This window comes from Opisthorchis viverrini (assembly GCF_000715545.1).
Source record: "Opisthorchis viverrini unplaced genomic scaffold opera_v5_199, whole genome shotgun sequence".
Taxonomy (NCBI): Eukaryota; Metazoa; Platyhelminthes; class Trematoda; order Opisthorchiida; family Opisthorchiidae; genus Opisthorchis; species Opisthorchis viverrini.
Window position 1 is genome coordinate 255,406 of NW_008751857.1, and position 26,302 is coordinate 281,707.

Sequence of the window (26,302 nt, forward strand, 5' to 3'; positions counted from 1 at the left end):
AAATCTACAGTTTGCTGCTGTTCTGAGGGTCAGGTCAGATGGGGTGATATGTGATCAGCTAGCAACCGTAGATGGTACTTTCCACGGTGAAAACCAAATGTTGCATCTAAGGCCTCCAAGTGTGCGGGTCTTACCACTCTCTACGATATGAATAAGAAATATTTTGTGTTGCCCATACCATCGACTGGTCTACGTCGTACAGATGTCCTAGTCATCATCGTGGAGATATTGCAAACTTATCCAGTCATCTTATTACTCATTGTATCAAGCCCCTGAAGAGATACATCGAGTGTTTTCACTTACCCCATGACAAACGCGATGGGATACTCGAAGGTTCGTCGCGGCACACGGCGAATCACCAAAAAAGTTTTAGTTGCTCCTAAAGACCAGCGTTTTCGATGGGACTAAGCCCGATCTAGTGGTCTGTTAATAAAAAACAAATGTACCCTTTATGGAACAGTCAGATGATTTAGTTAAACTGAGTATGTTTTATTCTTCCCCTCTGTAGTTATGGTACACTAACGGTAACATGGATACTCAAGTTGAGCACATCAAACAAGAAGTAAGTCCGGTGAAATAGACACTTTTGTAACGTGAATTCGTTGAATCTTCCATTTATTATATTATCCAATTGAACATACTGCAGAAAGGCCACCTCATATCTCAGATAGAAAGATGTTCAAGAAGTCAAAGTTGTTTCCGAGACTACTCATAGGTTCTTTTCTGAGTTTCTGTCACTGGATGACCGGAAAAGGTTCACTTCGGTTTATATGTATTTACGGCGGGAAAATCGGTAATCCTATATCTTTTTCAGTTTGAGATTCTTCACAATTGTGCTATCCAAACTGCATCACACAGTCGGTCTTGGGTTTCTTTGAAATTGAGTTCCCCGAACTATTCAAATATTTTGATAGCTCTAGTAACCCTCATGTCTAGACGATGATCTAGAAAGATTGATAGGTTGCGCTGTAGGCTGTTACCTTTCTAATTCGGGGCAGAACCATAAGAACTAAAGCTGCAAGTTTTGTGATATCAGTTTTATTCACCTGCGTATATTCGAATACCAAGAATTCTCTCTTTTCCGCTATCCAATGAACTGACGTTTTCTGGATTCCAAGCGATCTTACCAACAACCTGATACATATCTTTGTTACTTTCGGCAAATACATCGGGTTATTTCAGTGGGACAACTATCGATGACTGGTTTCGCTTTCGCCCCGCTTAGACGACCATGAGCTGAGCCAATTCCCACGAACCGTCTTAGTAACTGTAGTCATGTCGAAAGGGTAGTCTGTGGGTGGTTTTGATAGATGAGGCGAAAGGCCAAGTTTGTCAGTTTGGCTAGTGTCACCATCCCTTTTTAATCGAGCACTTAACACGCTGAGTGCCCCAACCGTATCATCAGGTGGTCTCCTACTGAGCTACCTTGCAAGTAAATGAAGTCAAGACGGCAATCGGATCGGCAGGTAAACGACCTCAAGTCAAGCCTTGGGCGAAGTCAAATGCTGACTAGCACAGAGTGGCTTTTCTCACACGCACTGCGTAAATCGGTAACATGAGCAAACTAGTTTGATGCGCACTTGTTTCTGCGTCTGGCACCAAACAGTCGTGCACTCTAATTAGCCGCAAATCAGACGTCCACCGGACACCTACAGTCGTCATCCTTAAGATATCAAGCTGATTTGTTGCTTGCGGAAAGCGAGTACTGGTAGAGATCAGCTCTTAACGTCAAGTTTTCCCTAAAGTTGTGTGCTCCGCTCATGCTTTTTCGAATTTAAGACCGTCCGCACTTTCCCAGATGTTCTTCACTAGCACTTTTCGAACCCTTCCTTTGTCTTTCATGAAATGACTTCAACCAAAATTGAAGGCACAATTCGAGCTTGGATATTGAATCTAGTGTGCTGCACAAGCGTGGTTCTTCAATAATCATTGATCGGATAGACCCCCTCGGGCAAAAATCCAGGTCAAATTGGCGTTCTGTCTCTGATATAGGAATAAGTCAGGGAACCGAAAGTTCTACAACAAACTGAGTCAATATGGAGGTTTTTCCCATATCACTTCAGTAATATGAAACCAAACCCTATCCAGTCCCTCCTGCTTTCCCAATGGGCGTTCTCTAAGGACGCCAGACTTTTAAAAATACCAACCACCCGTCCATAGCTGTAGCTGCGTGGCAATGATGAACTTCTGATCAATTTATGTACCTATTTTTCATCCTTTTCCAGGACGCCCACACACTCAGTGCTGATTGGTATCGTAACGACGAAGTTCTTTCAATACCTACAGAAGAAGCAAATGTTGGCGTTAACAGTTCGGTACTTCCCTACCAAACGTAAAGAGAAAGGCGTGCTTGGGCATCAGTCTCAAATGAGACAAACGAATCGTATGCACAACGCGCCTAGGTGAAGTGAAACTACAGTTTATTTTGCCGACAGCAACCGGATTCTCGATTCGTTATGGGTTGTGATTTGCTGTTGCTCTCCGTTAAACTAATAACGTTTTTTACAATACATCTTAAACTCGCACTCTACGCTGCTTGAAGTCAGTCGGGTGTATCAGAACGTAACCCAACTAGAACTTGCCTAATTTGCTTTTCTAGATCGACTGTCTCCTGCGTGAAGGTAAGTCGTCTTCTTGGAACGCAGCTGCAGAGGCATTGCGATCGGTGGTAATACCTTCGCAGATATTGGTCCCATGTCGGTTCAAGCGACGTGAACCGCCGATAGCCCATAGTTCCAGACGTTCAAGTTCGGAATCGACAGCATCGAGGCAGGTTAATAGCTACCCGCCTTGACGACAACCCCAATCTTGGCGCGGTTTAGGGATAATAGCAAGTCTGGCTAAGTCTGTGTGTGAGTGGCGGAAGGTGCCATAAACCGTCAGAGTTGTTGGATTAGTTGATCGCGTCGGATAGTGACGACGGATCTTCCCCTCTGTTTCACGGTCTGAAATAATTTCTCAAACACCAGTGGCCGAATTTCTGCACTTTGAGAGTGCTCGAGACACGCGTCGACCAGATTTCTCAGGTATACAGTAAAACCCTCGAATGGCAAACTGATAGATTCGGACTTCTGTCCTCTGTGCCACGGAACACGCTTCAGCAGCTCTGCTCAGCAGACAGTATGCAGGCGAGTTAACACTTTTTCCCTAGCCCGAAGTTTCAGAAGAATGGCTGAGCCGAGGTGTTGGAACCCAGTCATTATGCACAAACACTTCGTCTATCCTAAGTGGTTCATTAGATTTGTGAGCTGATGAAAAAAATACTTTGGTTTTTGAGACGTTGATCTGTAGGCCGAAGCGGGTTGGCAGCAAACTGGTAACCTGCAGAGAGGATAACTTAGTAGCCTGTAAATTGAAGGTCCGTGGTTGACATACTCTGTCCGTTCTCCATCCATTAATCACATCGAAAGACAGGGGAGATTTGGCGTTTTTCGCGTGACAGTGTAACTAATGCGCGTGAGCGCACTTGGATGCAGAACTGAGCTATGTTTTGTCATCGCCAAGTAAGGAGTCCCACCTGGGGAGGACTAATCACTAGAGCGATTCAGTGAGAGCTTCCACACTTTGCCGCCAAGGGTCACCTGACCGCCCATAGCTGACTTCTGTTTGGTATATGGTTCAGTAAAAAGGGCGGACAAGACGACCTGTTGACAATTGAGTCTAATGAGCAACACTATCCAATCCATTTAGGGCCACCGGCTTCTCTGTCGACCATGTTAATTCCTCTACACGTGACGGTCCAAACGGAATGCACAGGTACCTAAATGGAGAGCCAAATAAATTTCACAACTGTTTAGACTTCTATTTTTGGGATTCTGCATTCCATATTAGCTAAAAGGGCAGATTAGGAGTTATCTGCATTGGCTTTTCCCATATTCTGGGACTTTTAGTTCCAATCCGATTCCCTATCACCGCGTAGACGTACAGCGGTGGATAGCTCTTCCCAACAACGACTGACGCCCTACATTTAAGGTTTCGGAGGTACTAGTTAAGTCGATGTGTTAAATTTTTGCCCACAAATCCGTTTTATAAAAAAACGAAGGCCTCGTTTCTTATATGTTCCCGGGGAACTTACCGAAAGTCGAGACAGGAATATAGTCTGAAACAATATAGGCCAAAAGTTGAGTCCGGAAGTACAGATGCACTTATAACAGAAGGAGACCCAATGTTATGAATGAACAGCCGGTGGTCAGTCGAAAGTTTTAAATCAAGTACACGATCATCGTTACATCTCGAGGTTACATTAAACATCCCCTCATCTAGGACCCAAGTAAAATTAGATGCTCCCACTTGTGTTATCTCAGTAAGTGAAAATATGGTCAAAATCTCCGCGATTGATGTTCACTTCCTAATGAAGGTCTTCCACTGAATTAGTGTTACGGTAGGTTGACAAACGGGAACTATATGCTAAAAGTGGTTACCACTGTAAATAAACCAGGTCTCTAGAGTTTGACAAATGGACTATAGAAAATGGCCATTCGAAGACTTCTGAGTAAGTCTCGGAATACGAAAACTCTACAAGCACCGATTTGACTTAGTGCAACAGCTAACGAAAGCAGCCGAAAGCGGATAGATAAGGGTACAATTATTCTGTTCCGAAGCACCCACACCTAGATCGATGAAGCATCAAAAATATACATTAGTATGGCTGATTCTCAGAACTCTGGACGTCCAAGGTCACAGTGAGTAGTACTGACAGTTAATTCCGCGGTGAGCACCGAAATTTCTGTAGAAGTCCAGTTGTTTGAAAGTTCTTAGGCCGATACTATTCAATGAGCTTGATTTAACGGTTGGCTTGAGCTCTGTCTTTTCTATCCTCAACAGTCAAAACAGACTCTTCCTGGTCTCGGTCTTGAAGCCAAAACGCATAGAGCCTCAGTAAACGCATCACAGCTTAGGATAGGGTTGGCTGAATTAACTCCAACTGATAGGTTAATAGAACCGACTAACCAGCAGAAAACTGGTGGACCTGATCTATTTTCCGGACGAATATCGCAGCCTAAAAGGAAAGGGACTAAAATCAGTCAGAAATGGATACCTCAAAACGTTTCTATCTGTCCCGGAAAGAGTTAAGAAGCAACCCTAACGCAAGTTGCTGCGCAACTCCCCCCTATCACGGTTAAAACGATCCGACTACACGACTGCTCATACAAAAGCTAAACTCCTGAAAAACAGGTTTTAGACTGATGCACGAGCGTTCACTGCGAGCTAGTTAAATGTATGCTCGCTTTGAAGATGACACGTCCAGGTACTCGTAGTGTGAAATTCTCATTTTCAAGACTAAATCCCCGCTTTCCAACAAGTATGTTTCTCAAGTAACCCTGAGGGAGGCGGGTGATCTAACTAACAACACTGAATAGCCACTTACAGTTGAATAAGTATAATAGAATAGAATGTAGGTAACTTTAATTCGCAACTAACTGACTGGGCTGCTGCAGAAAGTGAACGGGTAAAACAGTAAACGGTTTTGTGTTGACACTAAAGAGCTGAGCGGTAATTATTCTAATCCTGGATTCATCTCATATGCGGCAGGGAAACCCCGTCCTATAATTAGGTAGGCCTTTGTAGTTGTCAACAACTACCGACCCATCGCTACGCTCCATAACAGCACACCGATGATGTCACCCCGATTGGTGATGAAACGTTTGCAATCAGCTCAGCGAACAAACCAACAGCCAACTACGCTACCTGAGATACCCAGATCCTTCTCAACAGCACACAGGAATAACGTATCAGTGAGATTTTCAACTTACCAGTTATATTCTCATCGCCCATCCCACTGCGTTTGAAGTCGCAGTTCTGACTACTCGGTGGAAGTAAAGTAGTTAAACCGCACCAAAATAATAGATATGGCCCGGGGTTTATCCGTCCCCACCTCCCCCAAAAAAAAGTGCGACAAGCCTGGAAGATGCATAGATCATTAAAACGGTCCGTACAGTCAACTAATTGAATGCAGCAATGCAGTGACAAATTAACAGCTACGACGTCTGGAAACCCGTCGTGAGGGGTCTGAGCACATGGTCTTGCTTTGACAAACGCGCATTAATTTTATGTTCATTAAACCATGGCACCAAGTTGGGTAGATAAGTGGGGATGAATACACAAAAGGTCGACTAAATGGAGTTGGAAATTCCAGTATTACCTACAAACTACGACCAAGTTAGGAATATAAACATAAGGGGCATTGAAAACTCCAGTGCAAACAATTGGGTTTATGCGTAGCTCGACCAAAGAACCTAAACATGAAGATAAGACAGCCAGCACACGTTGCAGGGGGTCCAAAGTGCAAAAAACATATGCTCCGAGTAGAATATACAGGTAAAAATCATTTGATTGTGATTTTGGCCGCCATTTTGTCCGAAATGGTGTACTGATCCCAGTTTTTTGCCGGGTCGTACGGCTCCCACCGACTGGCTGGAAATATGTGCTTGTTCCTTTCATACCAGCTTCGCAAACAAACTTTGCCTGCGTGAGATTCCTCCTTTTCTACACTCGCATCCATACGAAGCCGAACATCATCACGTACATCGAAGCAAAATAGTGGACCAGATTTGCCTCTGGCCTTGGTCACGATGAAATCGTAAAAAGTGTAGTGATGTGGAATGATGAGGTCCTCCTTGATGTACATCAGTTGATCGGCGGTGGCTGACTTTAGCTCAGTGAACTCTTTACGAAGTTGTTCCAGACAACGATGGAGAAAGAGGTGGATTGTGTGACCTTTCTTCATGCGGACTTGTTTCCGGTGACCGGATCCATCCCAGTAACTGTAGGTGATGCTTATCTCCTCTTCTTTGATTGCTGCCTGCTTTTCTACCCATTGTTGTCGAAGTTCATCACTAGCGGGAGAGGGAAACAGACAGAGATGAAGAGTGGAACGGCACGAACCGGGATGGTAAGGGGACATGGAGAAACAAATAAATAGGTGAATATGAAGAGGGATGAATGTCCAGTGCTAAGTATGGGTCATATCTGTAGGCCCGTTAGAAACCCAACCTGCGCATCCCGATTGCTTCTGTCTAGGCTTGGGCAACCTTGCAGTCTCCCATCCCTCGTGCTTCCTTCGGGTGGCATGGTAGTTAGCCACAGAAAGGGTGCTACAGCTGGATGGGCAAGAGAGATCGCATCCAAATACGGAAAAATAACTGGCTTTGCAGTTGACAACTTTGGTATCACAAAAACCGCGGTACCTAGTTTATTCACAAACAACGAGTGTGTACTTCAGCAACGAAATTCAGAATTTTATAGCACCAGGAAGAACTTAAACACCAAAAGAAAACAAACGGTACATGAAGGCAGTCGGGAAACGAACAGGTAGTACATTGCTACATTCTTATAAATGGGTTTGTCAAATGAAATATTACAAATATTCACATTTCTAGAGACAAACACACAAAGAAACCGTACCGAAGTCGCTTCTCCTCAGCATCCCGATCCACATCCGGCAGAAAACTCGTATCCACCGTAGGGTTCATCCCCAGTCGACGCCGCTTGGTCGCAATCTCTTCTGCTGTCTGATTGGCATCCGGGTCAGCTTCCTCAGATTCTACTACAGAGTTGCTTGACTCAGATTTAGTTGGATCGACCTGTAATACCTCTAAACAATGGAAACAAGTAAAAGCCTACTTACTTTTACCGGTTTACAGTCTGCCTCATCGTCAGCTTCAACGTCTTCATCATCTGCAAAAGACAACAAACTCTATCTGGTCAAGTGGGCTCAGCTGACGGATGAGCTCACCGGTTGTAGCTTCGTTTTTTTATCAGCACCCGACTGACCACCTTTGTTTGCTCCTTTCGAACCACCTAAAGCGAGCTCCTTTTCCCGTTGAGTCATGAATGCCTGCTGCCTGGCCTTCATCTCGTCCAGGGTAACCAGCCCAATCTAATATAATGAAGGGATTAACGTTAGAAGCGTCCTTACAGTATCGGTCCTCAATTGTTGCTCTATCGCATCATAATGCACAGCAAATTTCGTAGATATCTCCCCAACACGCATTTCTGCCTCCAATCGTTTCTTCTGCAGTTCTAATTCCTGTCTTTCCTTTTCACGTTGCTTCATTAACAACATTGCTCGTTGCGCCTCCTTCGCAGCGCCTTTAAACGTTGCCATTGTGTTTTACTTAGAGCAACGATCACGATGTTAAGGGAGAATACGCTATGGCTGTAAGACCAAAAAACGATAAGAAATTAAAGGGTATCACAAAAGGAAACGGAAAACTGCGTAACATTGCGGTCCTCTGTAAGCCAAAAGGTCAAAACTGAAAAGATTATTTAAGAATCGGAGGTTGACAAAAGCAACCATGGCCTTTACGACTCGAGAAATAATCTCATCTCCAGCCAGTCCACCGGAACCAATAGTTACCCAGGTAGGCAAATTTATCTGCCACATCGTGTGGCTTGCATGCAAGTATGAAGTGTGCGTTTGATCCCACCTAGTCTTGTAGCAGCACTTTACACTACAGGTATGAAGCACATGCCAAACCGTGCGGTAGAGTGAGTTAGGTTATTTAAAATCGTCCGCATCTGGGAATTGACAAGAGTAATATCGCTCAATGTCTGTGAGCAAACATGTTGGGAGCATTTCGACTCCCGAGCTGTTTGAGGTACGGACACCTTTGATCGCCAGACACTGCCAAGTCTCTGACGAGCAAACATGTTGGGAGCATTTCGACTCCCGAGCTGTCTGAGGTACGGACACCTTTGATCGCCAGACACTGCCAAAGTCTCTGACGATCAACAGAATCAAAAGCAGCTTTCAAGTCAAGAAAACGATCAAAGTGGGACGTCTGAAGGAGTGGCGCTGTATAAGAATGTGTCTCAAAGTAAAGATATGTCCGATGCATCCTCAACAACGATGAAACCCAGCTTGATTCTCACAAATTTGTCTCTCACGATAATCCATCAACCTGAAAACAATAATGCCAGAGAGCATCTTAAACGCGACGGATACCAGGCTTTCCGTCACGAAGAGACTGGACCTTACCGTGGAGCGGCGGTTTGTGTGCCCCGATGACCCATTGAGCTATACTGAAGGGTGTCCGCGCAACACTCACAGAGTTTCTCATACCAGGTTGGTCAATGGGTAGAGGTATGATAAACACAGTCTCCCGACTCTCCAGGTTGGAGGTTGGAAAATGTGTGGCGACGTGCACCGTAAAATTGGTAATGTACGTGTATTTCCAGTCCAATACGGCTGTCCTGAGGTTAGGCTTTTGAGCCAAATGCTTTGGTTGAGGACTATAATCGTCCTCCAGTCTAGGTGTGGGTGCCCTGGCAGTATTCTAACTCTCGTACAACCATGACATTTACAGCTAACAATACTTTCACGCCACATCGGCCGCCGCCGGGTCGGCTTACTTACAGTAGGACGGGTAAGCGAAAATATGCTAGTGCTGACGCCTACATTCTTACACTTTCCCATTTCCCATCTTCCACCCTGTCCCACCCAAATTCGAGTACTTTCTCCGCAAGTCCCAGCTCTAGGACTGGCCGTTTTGATCGCCCTGCATCACACTCAGCTTGTACGCTGCTGCTGTTTAGACTAATGCAAAACGCGCATACCTCGCTTAGCTAGTGAGAAGCTAGTGGATCCAGAAGTCACACGAAACTATCAGAACCAGCTCCTCGAATGCCTGCCGGACGGTACGGTGTCGGATATAAGCGGCCACTGGGAAAAGATGTCCAGAGCGCTACTCAAAGCTGCAACGTCTTTTTGCGGTAGAACCCAGCAAACCTCATCCAAACATTTGATCTCTGGTAGGACCGGGTCTTTGCTGGAGACCCAGCAACAGATTTTATCTGGCCGCCACCACAACTCCACCCGAAGTAACTTTGATGCCAGGTGTATTTGAGTGTCCGTGCACACCGAGAGGCTTAGTGGACCCGAAAGGCCAAAGAAATGGAAGATGCAAAGAATACCAGAAACGTCTGCAAGCTGTTCTACTAGATTGGTTCGACTGGTCCTCGGAAAACTATTGTCAGCGAACTAATCAGAGACCCAAATGTCTAGCTGACCTGAAGCAAAGCAGAACGTTTTGACCATTGGGCACAGCAATTCAGCTGGTCAGCTGCTACCTCCAATCCAGAATCCTGGCCTTCAACAGAGAGGTGGACAGAAAATACGGAACCGCGTTCAGTCTCAGAAGTGCCAGAGTGTATTCCTCTACTCAAGCGTCAACGTGCTGCTGGTCCTGACGACCTTCCACCTGCCCTTTTCAAGAATGGCGGTGGGCTCCTCAGCCAGTACCCGCCTAACCCATCTGGGTCTACCTGGAAGAAAGAGACCGTCCCAGACAACTGGGGTAAGTCGATAGTAGTGCCCGTTTTCAAAAAGGGTAGTCGCAGTGAATGTAGTAACCACAGACGTGTTAGTTTGACTCTTGTTGTGACAATAATTCTGCGTCACTGATTCTCCGTCGTCTTACGGTGGGACGCGAAACCTTGACTCGTGAGAATCAAGCGGGATTTCGACTAGGTAGAAGCTGCGTTGACTACATATTCACACTCCGCCGGGTTTTAGAGCAACGCCACAAGTACAGGCGACCAACAGCCTTCGTATTCCTTGACTTCAAGGGTGCATGCGATTCTGTCGATCGGTCAGTGCTTTTAACTACACTTGCTCAACAGGGCATGCCCCAAAAGTTTGCAAGCATAATCCGATCCTTATATTCGCATACTTCTGGGCGAATAAGATTGCATGGCGAGTTCTCCAAAAGGTTCCCTACAAGAGGTGGTGTTCGACAAGGATGTCCACTCTCTCCATTCTCGTTCGACTTCGCAATTGATGCGATAATAGGACAAAAGCTGGACGTTCCTCAAACCCTGGTATTCAAATTGTTGCTGTACAAGTACGCGGTTCTTAAAGCTGACAGTGATGATGGTGAGAGCTTTGTCGGTCTGGAATACGCAGACGACATTGAAGACCAAAGCGAAGCATAAGCCTTGTTGAATAAACTGACCATCCTCATACCATCCTTTGGCATGCACCTTCAAAGTGAAAAGTCATGCTTCAGAACGTGCAGTCTTCGAACATATCCCTTACAATTCAAGGAGATTCACTAGAGATTGTGGAAAACTTAATATACCTCCGTAGCCATACAAGAAAACAGCCTATACTGTAGCTTGATACAAACGCCTCTTAAGATTTAGGGAAAAACCACACCGACGCTATAGATGTCTCAAATTAGCGAACCCGACCCGGGCTTGCAGATTTGCGCATTCACCTTACCTGTCACACTACAATCAGAACTAATACTACTAATAAGTAAAACGCCCCACAACTTCCAGTACCTCTCCCTGGATTGTAAGTGGCGTGTTCGGTGACTGCACGTCCACAAGCATGACCTTACACTTTGTAGGTGCAAAGTGCATACAAAAGGACGGGATGACTTTGGTCAGTTCATCCAAGAATACTTGCGCCTTCTCCTCCTCCTCGAAGATGAGAAGGTCGTCTGCATATTCCAGATCGACAAGGTTTTATTCACAGGCTAATTGAGCACCAGGGTTTTGGAGACCCTCCAGCATTCGTCTCATTATTTCATCGATCACGAAGTTAAAAAGGAATGGAGAGAATGGGCATCCCTGATGGACACCGCTTTACGTACGGAAGCTTTTGAAGAGCTCTCCGTACACTCTCACACGTCCAGAAGTCTGAGAACACAAGGAGCTTATTATGTTCACAAACTTCCGGGTCATTCCTCGGTGGGCAAGCGTCTCAAGAAGAACAGACCGGTCAACCGAGTCGAATGCGCCTCGGAAATCCAGGAATACTAGAATCGTGAGTCGCTTATGCGTATGGCGTTGTTCTGGCACCTGACGAAGCGTGAAGATTTGGTCAGCGCAACCCCCACCAGGCCGGAATCCCGCTTGCTGATCTCGAGTCAGTGTCTCACGAGCCACCGTAAGGCGACGAAGCACAAATGATGCCAACAATCTCGTTACGACCGGGGTCAAGCTGATCACCCTATGGTTACTACACTCACTACGCGCCCCTTTTTTGAAAACGGGCACTATCACCGATTCTCCCCAGTTGTCTGGGACAGACTCCTTTTCCCAAATGCAACCAAACAGATCGGACAAGCGCTGACTGAGTACTTTACCCCCGTCTCTGAACACTGCGGGTGAGAGGTCATCCGGACCAGGAGCTCGGTGGCGCTTGAGAGAACATATGCAATCGTAAACCTCCGAGGCCGTCCAGAGTTCTACTTCACCGGGCTCTAGATGAGTGCCAGCTGGTGGCCACGACAGTTGTTGTTCGAAGTATTCAGCCCACCGATCGAGACGTTTTTCTTTATTCGAGATGGCCGTTCCATTCTGATGCTTGATGATTTCACTCACAGGTGGTTTCCGGGGACCAGTTGCGCTGATCAACTGAAATAATCTTCGGGCATTACCGGCTTTCCGGGCCTCTTCCATTGGGTTGATCGCACTGCATAATACGATAGGTGAGGGGAGTGTGGAAGGTCGGTGTGCGAAGAGTTGCAAGGGCAAATGATACTCCCCGGTTGCCCAGGCCGACGAGGTTGGTTGAGGTACCCCATTTTGAGTTTTTGACTCAAAAGTTTGACCCACGAGGCAGTGAGAGGATGTAGGGTTTTGTTCGGTGACCCCGCCCCAAGCCTCTGGCTCAAGAGTCTGAAACGCGAGACAGCGATTGCTATGATTTTCTTGGGGAACCCTTAAAGGAGCCGATGACTCAAAAGTCTGATCAACTTGGCTGTAGGAGGTGGCCTGGCCTGAGGGCATGGGGGGTAGAGCATTACTGTATCACTCCTAGTGCAGCTGCGCACAGTAGGTGCTTTTTGAGCAGCACCGGATTCTTTGGTTTTAAAAGTATTTCGACCGTATTGAATAAAGCGCCGGCGGTCACGGTCGACCGTTGGGCAATCGGAGTATGGGGTTTTTGGGTTGACATTTTCTAACCCGTCCGTCCTCAGAGGAAGGCAGCATCGCTGCTTTCATAAATATGGACATGCTGGTCGCCCGGGGGAAACACTTTACTGCCTTCACACCCTTACCGCAGATGACGGTACAACATTACCTCCAGACCGCTTTGTAATACGATTACTCGCAGTACGGGGACTAGCTGTTCTTCGTCGGGCTGCTCCCTGTTGGCCTTCACGGCATATTGAAACCTTTAGGAACTGAGTTCCAGCCAGCATAGCCCATAGGATCACTGCAGCTTAAAAGCCCGACTAACATGACAGCTTTGGATCAGCGTGGGTGTATGATGAACTCTCTGAGAGCCTTCCTACAAAAAGTGGTGTTCGAAAAAGATGTCCATTGTTTCCATTTTTATTAAAAGTCACCACTGATAAAACAGTGAGACGATGATCTCAAAAACCCCAGTGTTCTAATCGTTGCTGGTGAGAACCTTTTGATCTGGAGTACATGGAAGACATCAAACCAAACTTGGAAGACGAATGCGCAGCAGAAATCTTTTTGAGTAAACTGACCGACATCAAATCATTCTTGTGAATGCGCCTAGCACCTACATGATGCGAAGTCATGCTCTCTAACATATTTCTTAAACTGGAGGTCTTAGAGAATTTCGCGTGCCTTAGTGGCTGTATTAGCTCTGACGGAAGTGTGTCTGACGAATTCAGTACGCAAAGCTTAATAGACTCAACGACCTGAAGCGCATTCGCTGATCTGCGTCACTTGTGGCGTCAATGGCATTTAGGTGTCACGTGCACCAAGCTGTAACGTTGTATGGTTGCAAGACGTTACCTCTGCAAACAGCTTATATGACGAGTCTTCAGAGTTTTACCACCAATGCCTCATAAACGTTGCTGGTGTTGGATCGCGTCAATGAATTCGTAAAGAGGTAATTAGAACACAAATATATGGTTGGTCAGCGAAAACATCAAGCACTATCAATTACGGTGGCTTGGCCATGTGGTAAGCATGCCGAAACAAACCCTACCAAAACGAGAGCTGCTCTTCGTGCATCTTTCGAAATGCCGGAACCCACAAGGTGGACAACGTACGACTTGGTAGAAGGATGTGAAAGAGAAAAAGAATAGTTCGGGTGTAGCTGGTGTAGTATGCCTTCCAGGACGGGGCCCCCGTGACCCCTCTTGCGCTTGGCTGGAGACATTGCAATGAACGGCGGCTGATCAACGTCAGTGGCGCCCGTGTTATAAGTTTCTTTTCAGAGCGTCTGACTGAGTGCTTGGAGATGTAGGCACCTCGCAATGGTTGCGATAGTGCGATAGGCCAGCACCAGGTCCCCTCCCTCACCGACTCTTTCCTCCTCTTCTCATCCTAAGACCTTAAATATAGTTAGATAAACTTTGTTGCTGTGTAGCAGTGAATCAACAACAATGTCAACATTGAAGTTGCTGTCTCTGATAATGGTGTTGCGATGGGTCACAGAAGTGGACAAACCGTCATACCACAGTAACGTCCACTCCCCTTGTGGTGGGTAAGTTTGGCTCCCGCTGTATCGAGACCTCCGGCTGTCACTGACTCTTCGTCGTCTTACTGCGGCAGGCGAAACCTCAAGCCGTGAACATCAAACGGGATTTAGAAGTGGTATATGCTGCACCACCACATATTCACACTCCGTCATGTGTTTGAGCAACGTTAAGTGTAGCAACGATCCTCAGTCCTGGTGCTATTCGACACGGGATGCCTTATAAAGTCATGAGTATAATCTGATCCCTCAATTCACGTGTAGGCGTATGGAATCAATCTAAAAGCTTCTTACAAAAAGTGGCGCCCTTCAAGAATGTCCATCCATTTCATTTCCGTTCAATATTCGTCAACGGGGGGAGCACTAGAGGGCCTTGAAAGTTTTGGTATTCAGGTTGTAGATTTTGAGAAATTTTTCGATCTGGAGTCATCGTCATCATAGACAGCATGACATCAGTGTTCAACACCGATGCTTCACCGCCGTACGCAGATGACATCGTCCCTGTCCTGGAAAACAAAGCACAAGCCCTGTTGAATAAGCTGAGCACCATGACACTAACTTTCGGCACGAGCCTTAAACCCAAAGTGCAAAGTCAAGCCTCATAACGTGCAGCCTCCTAACATGTCTGACAGTTCAAGGAGATTCAGTGGAGGTTACAGATCATTTAACATACCTCGGTAGTTGTATAATCTCCGACAGAAGTTTGTCGTATGAAGTCAGTGCACGCATCTTAAGGACCCGATTGAAGGTGCCTTCAGGTTTTTGAATACCGATATCTCAAAAATGTTGCTGGTATCGAATGGCGTCAACGAATGCCGAAACATCGACTGTGGGGACGAATAATGTTCTCCTCACCCCTTACGGAATGGTGAAAACTACGAGCTGGACAACATGTGACTTGATAGAAGGGTGTGAAAGAGATCACGGAGAGTTTCGGGCTGTTAGTGCAGTCTGCCTTCCTGGATGACGTCCCTGTGACCTCACTTGCGATTGACTAGACATTGCAAGAAACGGCGGCTAACAGGTAGGGTGGCAGTCGGCCTCTTTGTAGATCGTTTGACTGAGAGCTCATAGATCTGTGCACCTCAGCACCTCGCGGTAAAATGGCGTCACGTATCACCCTCATCCACTCTTCTCTTCACATTAGGACTATGAATAATGCTAAATAAAACAAGTGGTTAGGAGGAAGTGAAGGATTGGTGTCAACAGTGATGTTGCTGCATTTTACAATGATAACGGACTGTTATCCTGAGGGCTTCAATAAGGCCGCATCGGAGCATTCTGCTTTCCAGGGAAGACAAGTTAAACTCGCCTGTTTGGATATGTAGGTTTTCGCTAATAGAGTTTAGAAAAGCTTTGTAAAGCCCTTTTAGACACTTTCAATGGCAAAACGTGGGTTTTGGAACATGGCGAGCACGGCTGCCTATTCCATGTGGCTTAGCGCACCTCTTATACGGGGATAGAGGCACCCCAGGTTTACGATTCGTAAACGTGGGTGATTCTTCACACAGCCATGGACTTCACAGACAAGCTGAGACCACTATTTGCCGGGCCTAAGCTCAAAGGTGACTTTCATGTCAAGATCTCATATATCTCGACTTTTCTCAGTATGAATATATCTTGGCCCATACTCGGTTAGATACCAGGATTTGAGTTTCCGCCTTTACTCTCGTTAGTTTGTAACACAAATTGGACCTGCACGGTAAATACCTCATTTTCGACTGTAAAGTTATACATAGTCGCTGAATGGCACTTTAGGTACCACGAATTTGTGTCAACAACACTCATCACATGCATATAGAGACCGTGTAAATCACCGGGGGTTATATTTAAAAAACGCTACACCTTGGGCAAAGACGGTGAGTAACTGGAACAAACGCTTAAAAACGCTGTTGCGGTGCATATATACCAAATTAAGGTTCTGTTTATCATTAAAATCCTACGGAGCCTTCCATGAGCTCCTTATAGGTCACAAAAATGAGGAATCGAAAAGTTGTGGTAATAGTGACATTCGACCTCTGCCTCTCGTCTGCTCTTGGCTAGACTGGGGCAACTAGGCATCATCTCAGCCCTCGCGCTCCTTTCGGATGGCATGTGAACTATGCACCGAAACGGTGCAATAGGTGAGCGATTTTTATTGCATCTGCAAACATATAATGGAGCAGCTGAGTACCCTTGTTAGGAGTACATGGGGACGGATTCACGGATTGATACACAGGATCGAGGCTTTTGCCCAAGTTTCCCAGGTCGGTTTTGTTCTTGTCGGTCAGTGGCTGTCGTTCATCTGAAAGGCACAAGTGAAAAAAGGGTGTAGCACTGCTCTTTATGTTCTCAGCGCGGGGCAGCATGCTCGCCAGCGCGAGGATTCGCATAAATAAATGTCTAATAGTGCTTTAAATTGGGTTCGAGAAGGAGCGTGTACAACCGTCGGAGGAAGGTCATTCCACGCAGCTACTACCCGAAATGAAAAAAAGTTTTGTCTAATGAATGTGTGTGCCCTGAGCTTGAAGATTTTCTTACTATGTCCCCGCCGGGGGTTTGCTGGGTCAACGGTAAAAAACCTGTTTGCCAAGCTTTGTTCAAACAGGGCGTATGCAAGAATTAGGTCCCCTCGGAGGCGACGGTACTCCAGGGGAAAGAGATCAAGCATCGCGAGACGCGTTTCGTAGTCCACGGACTCGAGGCCGGCAACCATTCTCGTGGGGGCCCGCTGGACACGCTCAATGAGGAAGAGTCCGAATACCGAACCATGTTAGACATTGTAGGAGTGTGGTTCAGGCGCCCGTTAAGTTTCCTGCACTTCAGCGTCAAAGATTTATCCCATTAGAAATTCTTTTCAGCAGTTACTAAGCCAGTGAATTAGTCAACGCAACTCAATTTTCAAGAACAGGCAGGTCTCAATCCACCGTATGAAATTTGTCGATCGAATCAGGACGAGACATCGGTGCGCTCAGTTCTAGTCACTAGTTGTGGACAGTGACAACACGAGACCTCTGTGTTACACGGAAACCCGTATCGAAACAGATCCACTCATTACAGTCGGGTGCTTCAGCGGCCAATAAGTACACCTTGCCTGTGATTGGGCAAAATACAAATTGGCGGCCGACCAGGCATCAAGTCGAGCTCAGATTGGTTGAAAATATCGGCCAAGTAGTCAGCCGGTAAACCCAATCACTTAGCATGGACTTTTCCACTACTCGGCCACTTTTCTTGGGGAAGTGACAACCGATTTGCTGGTGCGCTATTGGACTGATGCAGGTTCAGACTATGCACAGATGTTGGCGATTCATTAGCTGGCAAAAGACTGTCCCAGATCTCAACGGTGGGCAATGTGTCATATGCTCCATTTGTTGATAGGCTCAATGCAAGTAAAAACGCACGTTCTCAATCCACTTAGTCGCTAAGATCATGGCGCTTCCCTAAGAACTGTCACCCGCGTCGGTTCGCGGGGTACCGTCGCCTCCGAGGGGACCTAATTCTTACTTACGCCCTGTTCGAGCAAAGCTTGGCAAACAGGTTTTTTACCGTTGACCCAGCAAACACCCGGCGGGGACATGGTGAGAAAATTTTCAAGCTCAGAGCACACACATTCATTAGACAACATTTTTTTCATTTCGGGTAGTAGCTGCGTGGAATGACCTTCCTCCAGCGGTTGTTCACACTCGTTCTCGAACCCAATTTAAAGCACTATTAGACATTTATTTATGCGAATCCTCGCGCTGGCAAGCATACTGCCCCGCGCTGAGAACATAAAGGGCGGTGCTACACCCTTTTTTCACTTGTGCCTTTTTGGTGAACGACAGCCACTGACCGACAAGAACAAAAGCGACCCGGGAAAATTGGGCAAAATCCTCGATCCTGTGTATCAATCCGTGAATCTGTGAGCAACTGCAGTCAACCGCTTTGCAGACGATTCGTCAAAATTCGAAAATACATCTTCAGCGCATTACAAATGTGCACGAAAAGTCTCCAAAATGGTGGTGGGGCTTCTGGACAGGAGTTTCCCAGCGCGACGAGAAGATCAATGCCCGCCTGATCAATTAGCAAACGCTCCTGTTTAGTGAGGGGTAGATAACCAGCGCCAATCCTTGGACGCACATACCAAATTTCTCCGCAACCAAGAAGACTTGTGAAGAAAGTTTTAGCATCTGACGACACTTTTTGGAAAACCTAAAATCTCTTGGATACCCGCAATTTTACCGAAAATTTGTTTAGGCATACTCAAGGTCTACTTTGGTCGGGGAAATTATATTATTAATGCGTAACGCACTTGAGACGAGACTGTACCTACCGATGCGCGTTTTTTATGACCTAATGTGTTTGCATGACCCTCCTTATCACAGTTACACTCAATGAGCCAACGTGAGCAACAGACAGGAAGTACTGGTACGATTGTACATCCTATTGTGTCACCTTGATCTACTTTTATAGCTTATTGGACTTGCGCCTGCCGTTTCTGTTTCAATATACGCATACGGTTGTACCTGGCATTCTCTCCTGCGTCAGCCAACATATGTGAACATGTGCTTAGTGTTCCGTGTAGTTCCAAGAGAACTAATTTCTATATTTCAGAACCGGTGTACCCCCACTATTTCCTTGAGAACGTCGGGCGCCGCCAAATTCCTGGATGCCCACGCCACGGGTATCTTCATGGCTCAGCCTGATATCCCTGTGGATACACCGGAAAATTTAGCCAATAAAATGTTTCTATGAGTATTTACTTCTCTACTGAATTTGGAAATATTTAGAAACGCCGCATGAACATTAGTATCACATTTATACGCGCAAATTCGCAATGAAGCAAACATTCAAGACTTAGGTAATATGATGTGTAAATGATATGTAGATGATTTTATCACCGCGGCAGGCTTTCCGCCAAACAAAGCGAGGAAAATGGTCGCAGCTTTTACTGTTGTTAGATATTTTTGCGGTAGTCAGCTCACGCCATGTTGGATACACAGTAAGATTTTGTCCCCATCGCTATACTGCCCCCAGATGGAGGCATGGGCTAATTGGTTGGTTTATGGGTAATGCGAACAAACCACACAATAGGGTAATTAGTACTTCGGAGTTTCCAGTGGAGTGGGACAACCCTCTGGAAGCATGTAATATGCTCGGTTGAGTTACGGAAAGCCAAAAAACTGGGTATGACAGTTGCGCCATCATACTTTGGTCCTAATACTGCACCGCAAAGGAAGACCGTTGTTGAGTCAGACATGGCTGTCCGGATTGGCCAAAGAATCGTGGGAAATCAATCCCAGCATGGATCAATGAAATCCTTGGGTCACTCGGGGGTGCAGGGTGGGTCTTTGCTGACATCAACCGCGGCCCGAGATAGCAGACAGCCAAGGGTCATTGAAATTCTTGGCTGCCATGGAAAGGTGACACTGCCCGATTTCGAAAGAAGACCGATGTTCTGGTGGAGAAAGTAGGCAATGGCCGTACGCGATCGATAAGAACCGGCGTGGCCTTATGTGAATACGAGAAACGTTCATTGTCTAAACTGTTCGCTATTAAGAACATAGCCAATTATCTAACTATCCGTGGGGGTGGGTAAGAAGAACAGACGTGTGAATAGAAGATTCCCGAAATCGTGACGAAGCGTAACTGCACTGGTTGTAACCTTGTGCTACCAGGTAATTAGCTGGCACCAACCATGGGGTAGGATTCTCACGAAGTTGAACACGGTATTGTAGAAAAATGTGTTAGAAAGCCATCAAGAACAGGTTTGGGAGCCATTCAGGGGAGTCCACTCAGAAATTGTTTTAGGAGCTGCAGGGGACAAGTCATGGGTTATGGGATAGGGTGAACATCACGTACCGAGTACGAATATGGATGGTTTTGTGATATTATAAGTCACGTAGAAAAAGATGCTTATTCGTTATCGAAGATGAGTGTGTTGAGATTAATTAGCAGGTCGAAGCACGCAGAGATAATCGATGTTAAACTTGGCGTGCATGACCCTCTTGCAGGTTTGGCGACGTGGGGACTCACTATTGCGCAGTTGCAACCTACAGGAATGGGTGGAGGCTTTGCAAAACGAATCCAGTCAGGCACCTGCACTTTCTCGGTCTCGCCTAATCCACGCTAAAGACAGTAGTTTCCCCCCGTAATATACAACATTTTGGATTTACGGGATAATGTGCTGGGGTACATTCTACGACAGGGAAAACCTTGAGCCAGCTACACAAGCTTGAGACAAATGTTGCTCTCCCTGCAATTTACCATGAACATTGTTGAAATGTTTGACAGCTTCCACGATGAACTAATCGCTTTATTTTTTAACTTCTTGAAATCGCCCGCGATGACCTTGGCACCAAGGGAATTCGGGGAGTATATGATGGTACATGGTGTAGATGTTAGCCGGGCATGTTCAGGGTCGACCGACGTGGGTAGACTAGTGATTGAGGGGAAAAGATCTGAACCCAAGGCAGTAAGTGAAACTTAATTTCCACAGGGATGATTTGGGGCACGCAGTCAGGAGGGTATTTGGGAGGATGGCATGCAGTTGGAAGATAATTTATCTACCTGAAACCCTTCGCATCGTCGGAGCTAGGGCATGATGATGGGGAGGGCACAGTTCAGAAAGCTTTGATGGACGTTTGGAGATGGTTAGCTGACGAAAAGTTCGATTAGGTGAGACAAATACCGTCAAAGGTGATGGAAACATGTTGAGGCGAGCCGCTTTTGATTTACCTCGCTGCCAGCCAATTAATAACCCCAGCGCACCACAGATTCCTCTAAAGTTGCTCTTAGGTGATCAACATGATCGCATTATTTGACAGCCTAGCACACATTAAGGCCGAGGGATTAACATTGGATGCCATTGTTCGACTTTTTGCTGTGGCCCCAGATGATCGATTGCTCAGTAAACGCGAGTTTTGTGGGATTGAAAGAAAGGTTCTATAGTGGACAAAGTCTTCCCCACCAGACAATGCATTCCATATGAAATTCAGCCTGGCCTACTTTTTTTGTGCGCCAGTCCCCAATGGAGTAACCCAAGACTACTTTTGGACCACACTACTTTCCGATGCACATCAGGTATATCCGGATGCGTCTTCAAGTCATATCTTCCTTTGCGAACGACCCGAAATCCAGGGGTTCCCACATTGATGGGTTGCAGAAATATGTTGAGTTCTGAAAGCATGGGACTGAAACCTCTCTCCGAATGACGAAAAGAACGTGCATGTGCGAACGCCATTGTCGTGCACGGTGAGAATGCATTAGAAGCAGCGCAAAGAAAGGTAGGATGAAGAGCTTTGAATCCGGTTGCTTGAAAACGTTTCCTTCTCGCATATGCGTTGGTGCGCCTTCCCTGTATTGATCTCGCGGTCTCCCGGATACTCTACGGGAACTACATCAGACCGATACTTGAACACACCACCCAAAACGGTCCACTCAGGGATCAAGAATGTCGTAACCCGCATTCGATGTGTCCGGCGCGCTGCTTCAAATATAGTTTCCGGCCAAAGGCCCGTTGGTTACGAAACGCGTCAGGGGAACTTGAGATTTTCACCCTAGACCATCATCGCCCCCGATGGGACCCAGTGCTTACACCTTGTTTGAATATGGTCTGAGTGACAGGCATTTCGCACTTGACCCTACTAATATACGCTGGGGAAATAGCATGAAGATTTTTAAGCCCAAAGTGAACATGGGATGCTTTTTCACCAGTCTCCGCGCTGGCAAGTTGAGTGCCCTGTGCTAAGGACCTAAAGGGCTGCGACCTCTCACAGATTATGTCCCCCAGGTGAACAGAAGCCACTAAACGACAGTAACAAACCCGACTTATAAAGCTTGAAATAGGCTTGGATCCTAGGTATAAAACCCTAAATCCGTCAGTCTGTGACCTTGACGGCTCGCGGTTTAAACTTCGGGCCTGGGGGTTTGCTTGACGTTTTCGCAGCTTCGTTTCAGAAGAAAGGTTGAAATTATGGAGGCCACTAACAAGAAGAAGTTGTTTATTTGTAGGAGACTAGTGGAGCATTGTGTTGTGGCTTGAGGTGACAGCACTCCGTAGTTGATAGCTGGGCCAAGTGCATTTGCTTCGTGCACAACCCAGAAAAGAAAAACAGGTCGTTTTGATCAGGCATTACCCTACCGTATACCAATGGTGGGATCGAGAATTGTGAGCCTGGAGTGCAAGCATCACCAGTGCAACCGCGGTTGCACTATCGACAGCGATCCATTCCACGGGAATAGGTAAGCAACTTACGCAAGACAGCCTGCTCCTCTCAAACGCAGTCATAGGCACGAATGCCGTTGAGACAAGCGGGAGATACTTGTTTGAAGGAGGGAGAGGGTGTTGGCTGCATCAAACTGGGGGAACCCTCTTGTTTGTTTGAAGTCCTCCGTTCTCTGTGTCCTCTGCCTTTCGACTTCCCTGTTTAGGCTTTGGGTAATTATGCAGTATCCCTGCGCTCGTGCTTCCTTCGGTTGACATCACAGCTAGGCATCAAAAAGGTGTTACAGCTGAACAAGTTTGTACTATTTAGGTGCATTTAATCGCTGCCGAGTTGAAGGACTCGGTAAAGCTGATGAAAGTGGATTTCGGTAGAGGCTACGATGGGGTAGGTTGATAGTTCGACGGTCACGTGGATCGGGGTTGCTGTAGGAGAAGTACCCTAGGGTTTGCACTCTTGAGGAGTGGAAGGTCGGCGGATGTAATCCCAAATCAGGCATGAAGGATAATGTGGCGGACGTCACTCATTGTGGTTGAGGCAAACGTGATAAGCAACAGATGGGTGGTAGAAGAGCCTTCCCAAAAGAATCTGAAGACACTTGCGACTCTAAGCGCCGGATTTAATGCCAGAAGCAAGGTGATAAGTTTAATAGCTATCTACCATGGGTTTTATGTTCTGAGGGGAAGGCTGTAACTAAAGCATCATCGGCCACTTCAGCCTTTTCATTGCAGTACTTCAGGGGTTCCCGACCTTCCACACGGCTTGTGAAGCGGACAGGGTGGTGCGCGCGTGGCCACTCAATGGGCTTCAATGCCATCAACTACGTCTCTGGAGGCGACCTTACTCTCCTGGGTGCACTGTAGGATCAGGCGTAGTAGGGAAGTGACATCTTGGAACGGACCTGTTCAGGTGGCCAGGGTGGATTTGGTGCATTTGATGAAGGCACAAACCAACACAGGGAAGACGGTTGAATCAGCCAGCATTTGACCAGGCCGAGGTGTTTGCCGTGGGAGTCGCTGGAGAGTAATTTACTGCTGACAATCGTTCATGGATAGCACCATTCCAGTGCCTAGCTGTCATGCCACCCAAAGCTAGCTTGAGGGTTGAGATATTACCAGGTTGTCCAAGCTCAGGCATGAACACCCGAGATGCCTTCGCGATCCTTCCAGGCAGTACGTGCACGTCTTAACCACTTAGCTTCTTCAGATGACGCGGTAGAATGTGCTTAGATAGGTGGGTGTGGGTTACAGAGGTAGACTGTACGTGTGCCTGGGCGCGGATAAGGCAAACCCTGCATTGATATCGGGTTGGTGACCGCGGAAATTTGCCTTGCAGAACGGTCAGCACACTTTTTTATTGTCCTATCCGGTGAGGCCGATTCAGTTGAAATCGTTGGCTACTTGGCGGCTACATTCTGGAAGCAGACAGTTGTCGGAAGGTTAGACTTGTTCCATGGGATTCCTGGGGCGATCTCACCTAAGGGGATAATTCGGGATAAAGAATGGGGTTGGATTGGTAACTAATCGGATGAATAAGGACGAGGACAGGTTTTGAAAGACTTCAAGATGGAACAACTTGATTCAGATTCGTACCGCAGATGGAATCACAGGTTCATGAAGACAATGGCTGCACGGAAAAAAATAGAAGGGGAATGTCAGGCTTTCAGAGGACTCAAGAGTCAGGTTTTTACGCACACGCAGTCATGCTGATACACAGTGGCAGCAGCCAGAGCGATTAAAGGCGTGACCTGCAACCTTACACAAATGCCGTGACCACAAGTGAAAAATCCAGGCTAAAGGCAGTAGCACCCCGGAAACATTGCCTCTTGCCCACGGAATCCCCTGAATCAAGTAAACCGTACTTCTTCTGGGATGATTTACACCTTCCCGCAAATTAACAAATAAGACTCAATCTCGGTGAGCAAGATGTGACACTCAGAGCATTAGTCCGGGGGAGGACGGAACTTAACACCGGACCATAAGAGTAGCAGTCCCTGTTCTGAAGACCCAGGACGCCTACCGAGGCGGTTGTCATTCGAAGGGATAACTGTACAATTCAATTCCATTTATCAGCTATAAGCCGGGTGCCATAGACATTTGTTCCGGCTACTACGGTTTCGATCATCGGAAAACGGGAACTTGGAACATATAACCAAGCTTGGAGTAGAAGGCATGTTTTGTTTGTTCAGAAATTGGGTAGCTAGGATTGGTAACTAATCGGATGAATAAGGACGAGGACAGGTTTTGAAAGACTTCAAGATGGAACAACTTGATTCAGATTCGTACCGCAGATGGAATCACAGGTTCATGAAGACAATGGCTACACGGAAAAAAATAGAAGGGGAATGTCAGGCTTTCAGAGGACTCAAGAGTCAGGTTTTTACGCACACGCAGTCATGCTGATACACAGTGGCAGCAGCCAGAGCGATTAAAGGCGTGACCTGCAACCTTACACAAATGCCGTGACCACAAGTGAAAAATCCAGGCTAAAGGCAGTAGCACCCCGGAAACATTGCCTCTTGCCCACGGAATCCCCTGAATCAAGTAAACCGTACTTCTTCTGGGATGATTTACACCTTCCCGCAAATTAACAAATAAGACTCAATCTCGGTGAGCAAGATGTGACACTCAGAGCATTAGTCCGGGGGAGGACGGAACTTAACACCGGACCATAAGAGTAGCAGTCCCTGTTCTGAAGACCCAGGACGCCTACCGAGGCGGTTGTCATTCGAAGGGATAACTGTACAATTCAATTCCATTTATCAGCTATAAGCCGGGTGCCATAGACATTTGTTCCGGCTACTACGGTTTCGATCATCGGAAAACGGGAACTTGGAACATATAACCAAGCTTGGAGTAGAAGGCATGTTTTGTTTGTTCAGAAATTGGGTAGCTACGCATTGAAAGCGATAGCCTCAATGCACGAGCGCCAATGACTGCCAATGACCGGGCCATTTCCGCCGACGTCATTAACCACTAGTGACTTGAGTCCTGGGGTCCTTATCCAGGCAGTGGGAGGTCATACACTGTCCACCGCTCGGTCGCCTCCACTCAGCACAGTACGTGACCTGATCTAGCGGATAGAGAGGTGATAAAGGCGTTTAAATCTCGAGAAATTCCCATGACAGTGGAACTAACGTCAGAAATTCTCAGGTAGTCATGAGTTACAGGATGCTTAATCGGCCGCTTGTATTTCAGCCGCAAAGTGCACCAGAATGATGTTAACCAGTTTCACGAGCATTGTCCGCAAACTAGACGGGCTCATGCTACTAGTAGATCGGCTCATACTGGCATCATCATCAGAGGACGCAACATCAGTGCTGACACTGATTCTGATGACCTTCCAGCCGCTCTGTTAGGGGACTGAGCTGAATTCCCCTGCCAGTGCCTGTCGAACCATTTTGGATTTATTTAAAACGAACTGTCTCAGACAGCTGGAGTGGACCGATAATAGTACCCATCTTCAAAGCGGGGATTAGCAATGAGTGGAGTAATCACAGATGCGTCAACTTGACTCATCACCATCATCACCGTCATAATCATCATCAGAGACAGCAACTTCAATGTTGACATTGTTGTTGATTCACTGCTCCACAGCAACAAAGTTTATTTAACTATATTTAAGGTCTTAGGATTAGAAGAGGAGGAAAGAGTGGGTGAGTGAGAGGACCTGGTGCTGACCTATCGCAACCATTGCGAGGTGCCTA

General features: G+C 46.7%; 1 protein-coding gene across 1 annotated transcript; it reads right to left on the bottom strand.

Annotated features, from left to right (window-relative positions):
* Positions 1-5,911: 5,911 nt before the first annotated feature.
* On the bottom strand, positions 5,912-8,107 carry T265_08086 (hypothetical protein; the record flags this gene model as incomplete). The annotated part of the gene is made up of 5 exons (XM_009173785.1): positions 5,912-6,836; positions 7,405-7,583; positions 7,628-7,696; positions 7,736-7,879; positions 7,919-8,107. The coding sequence occupies 5 exons, from the start codon at positions 8,105-8,107 to the stop codon at positions 6,326-6,328; spliced, it is 1,092 nt and encodes a 363-aa protein (XP_009172049.1).
* Positions 8,108-26,302: the final 18,195 nt, after the last annotated feature.